The 2,270-nt window shown below is 63.6% G+C and overlaps 1 protein-coding gene across 1 annotated transcript in view; it reads right to left on the bottom strand.

Annotated features, from left to right (window-relative positions):
• Window positions 1–2,270, bottom strand: part of NCOR2 (nuclear receptor corepressor 2) — a 172,730-nt gene that overhangs the window by 107,434 nt on the left and 63,026 nt on the right. The window contains 1 exon segment of the mRNA XM_014533346.1: window positions 44–222. Within this exon segment, the coding sequence (XP_014388832.1) occupies window positions 44–222 (179 nt within the window).

The raw sequence follows: 2,270 nt of genomic DNA, 5'->3' as shown, positions 1-2,270 counted from the left end.
GCCGCCCCCGCCACTACCCACCCCCGCTCGGCGCCAGACTCACTTCTCGCGGAAGGTCTCCTTCTCCTGCTCGCTCCACATGTTCATGACCTGCCGGTCCTTGTACACCTTCATGGGGTCGTCCATGAGCCCGTTCATGTTGATGAACTTGATGCGCTGCTGGTCGGCGTCGTACAGCATGGGCGGGATCACGGCCAGCTGCCGCATCTGCTTCTCCAGGTTCTGCCGGGAGACGGAGGAGGGGCCCGGTCAGCGAGCGCGCGACGCCGGGGACGGACAGGAGGGACAGGGACAGGGACCCAGGTGACGTGCGGGGAGACGGGGGAGGGGGGAGGTGGATGCTCCAGGTGAGAGTGGGAAAATGTGAGAGAGAGAGAGAGAGAGAGAGAGAGAGAGAGAGAGAGAGAATGATGAGTGAAAAAATAACAGTAGCCCGTGCCGGGGGAGGGGGATTTAAAGGCAGCCCCAGCTCTGGCCAGTATGGGTCAGTGGATAGAACGTCCACCTGCGGACTGAAGGGTCCCGGGTTCGATTCCCATCAGGGCACATGCCTGGGTTGTGGGCTTGATCCCCAGTAGGGGGCGTGCAAGAGGCAGCCGATCCATGATTCTCTCTCATCATTGATGTTTCTATCTCCCTCCCCGTCTCCCTTCCTCTCTGAAATCAATAAAAATATATTAAAAAGAAAATAGAAAAAGGCAGCCAGACAGGCCTGCGGTGGGCCCAGCTGTAAATTCGCTGCAAAGAGCAGCAGCCGCCCGCCCGCCGGGAGACGGGGCCGTGAATCTTCCACGGGAAACGCAGGCGTCAGAAGCCACCGTGGGGGCCAGCGCCTGGCCCTCCAGATGGCCGGGCGGGAGGCCAGAGGGCCCCTCCCCGGCTCCCCGACCAGACACCGGAAAATCCGGAATGGCCTCTTCTCTCCTCCCGGAGGAAGCCAGGACTCGGTGGCCGGCTTCCCCGCCTGGGATCCCGCCTCGGGCGGCTCGCAACGCTGGAGCGGCCGAACGCCCTCCTGTTCCAGACAGACCGGCTCTGGCCCCTCCCTCTCCCGCTCCAGGACATTTCCTCCCCTCTCCCCCCCAATCCTTTCTGCGGGGGTTTCTCCAGCGGAGACGGCCCCTAGGAGATCAGGAATGGAGCCTGGACATGTCCTAGGTCACCTGTCCACCTCCCCCCAATCCACACGTGTGTCCTTGGTCAACGATGACCTGGGACCAACCGTGACTGGGAGCCTCGCGACAGCTGAAGAGCGACGCACTGTTGCTCACCCAGTTTACAGATGGGAAAACTGAGGCTCAGAGACAGGGAGTGGCAGAGCCCTATGCCACCCACGCGTGACTGTCAAAGGCCCCGATCGCCCGAGACCAATCCCACTGAAAGTGAGCCTCAACCAGGACCACAGTCTGGGAAAGACGTGAGCCACCAAACGGGCTCAGCAGGCATCGGCCCGGCCCGGCCCCGCCGGTGCGTTAGCCGCGTGACCCAGAAGCACCTTTTTGGGGGGAAGACGGCGTAAACCCACCGAAACACCGACAACAGGGGGGGATCTAAATGCCTAACGCCACGGCAACGCTTACTAGCAGCCCCCCTGACTGCTCTACGGTCGCTTCACTGGCTGAAACGTGTCGCGCGCCTCCTACGGGGACGGAGGACTTGACTCCAGGGTGGAGCGAGCGCCCCTGTGGTCGCGAGGACCCAGCAGGAGCCACCGGGACCTGGGCTTTTCCGTCTCGGAGCTTAAACCCTAGACACGCCGCGGGAACTGCTCCCCACAGCGCTACTTCCTGCGGAGGCCTCGGGATCCGTGGGACCGGGGACCCTCCTCCTGCTCCGTCAAGTCCTGGTGTCCACACTGGCTGACCCGTCCGGCGCCCAACCCCTGACCTCCGACCCTGGGAAGGGCAGAGACTGCCCCAGGCCCGGCCCCACGTCTTAAAGGAACTGTCCTGCCCCAGGCCTTCCGCGCGGGTAGAGGTGGAGGCCAGTGGCTACACAGGGGCCGTCTGTTCCAGCCCAAGCCTCAGTTCCCTCCCTCCTGCCTGGGGGGGTGGGGGGGGAATAAGAGACACAAGAACATAAAGGGGGGGCGACGTGAAGACAAAAGGAGATGCAGTGGTCAGGCTGCAGTACAAGCCACGATGACAGGCACTGCTGGGAACAGTGGGAGCCGGGAGAGCGACACAGAAGGGAGCTGCACCGGCCCTGCCCAGCCGGCCTGGCTCAGGGGTTGAGCCTCGACCCCTGAACCAGTGGGGGCGTGCGGGGAG

Source organism: Myotis brandtii, unplaced genomic scaffold (genome assembly GCF_000412655.1).
Source record: "Myotis brandtii unplaced genomic scaffold, ASM41265v1 scaffold97, whole genome shotgun sequence".
In the NCBI taxonomy this organism is placed as follows: Eukaryota; Metazoa; Chordata; class Mammalia; order Chiroptera; family Vespertilionidae; genus Myotis; species Myotis brandtii.
Note: the sequence above shows the minus strand (reverse complement) of the source record. Positions and strands in the feature narration are given on the sequence as shown.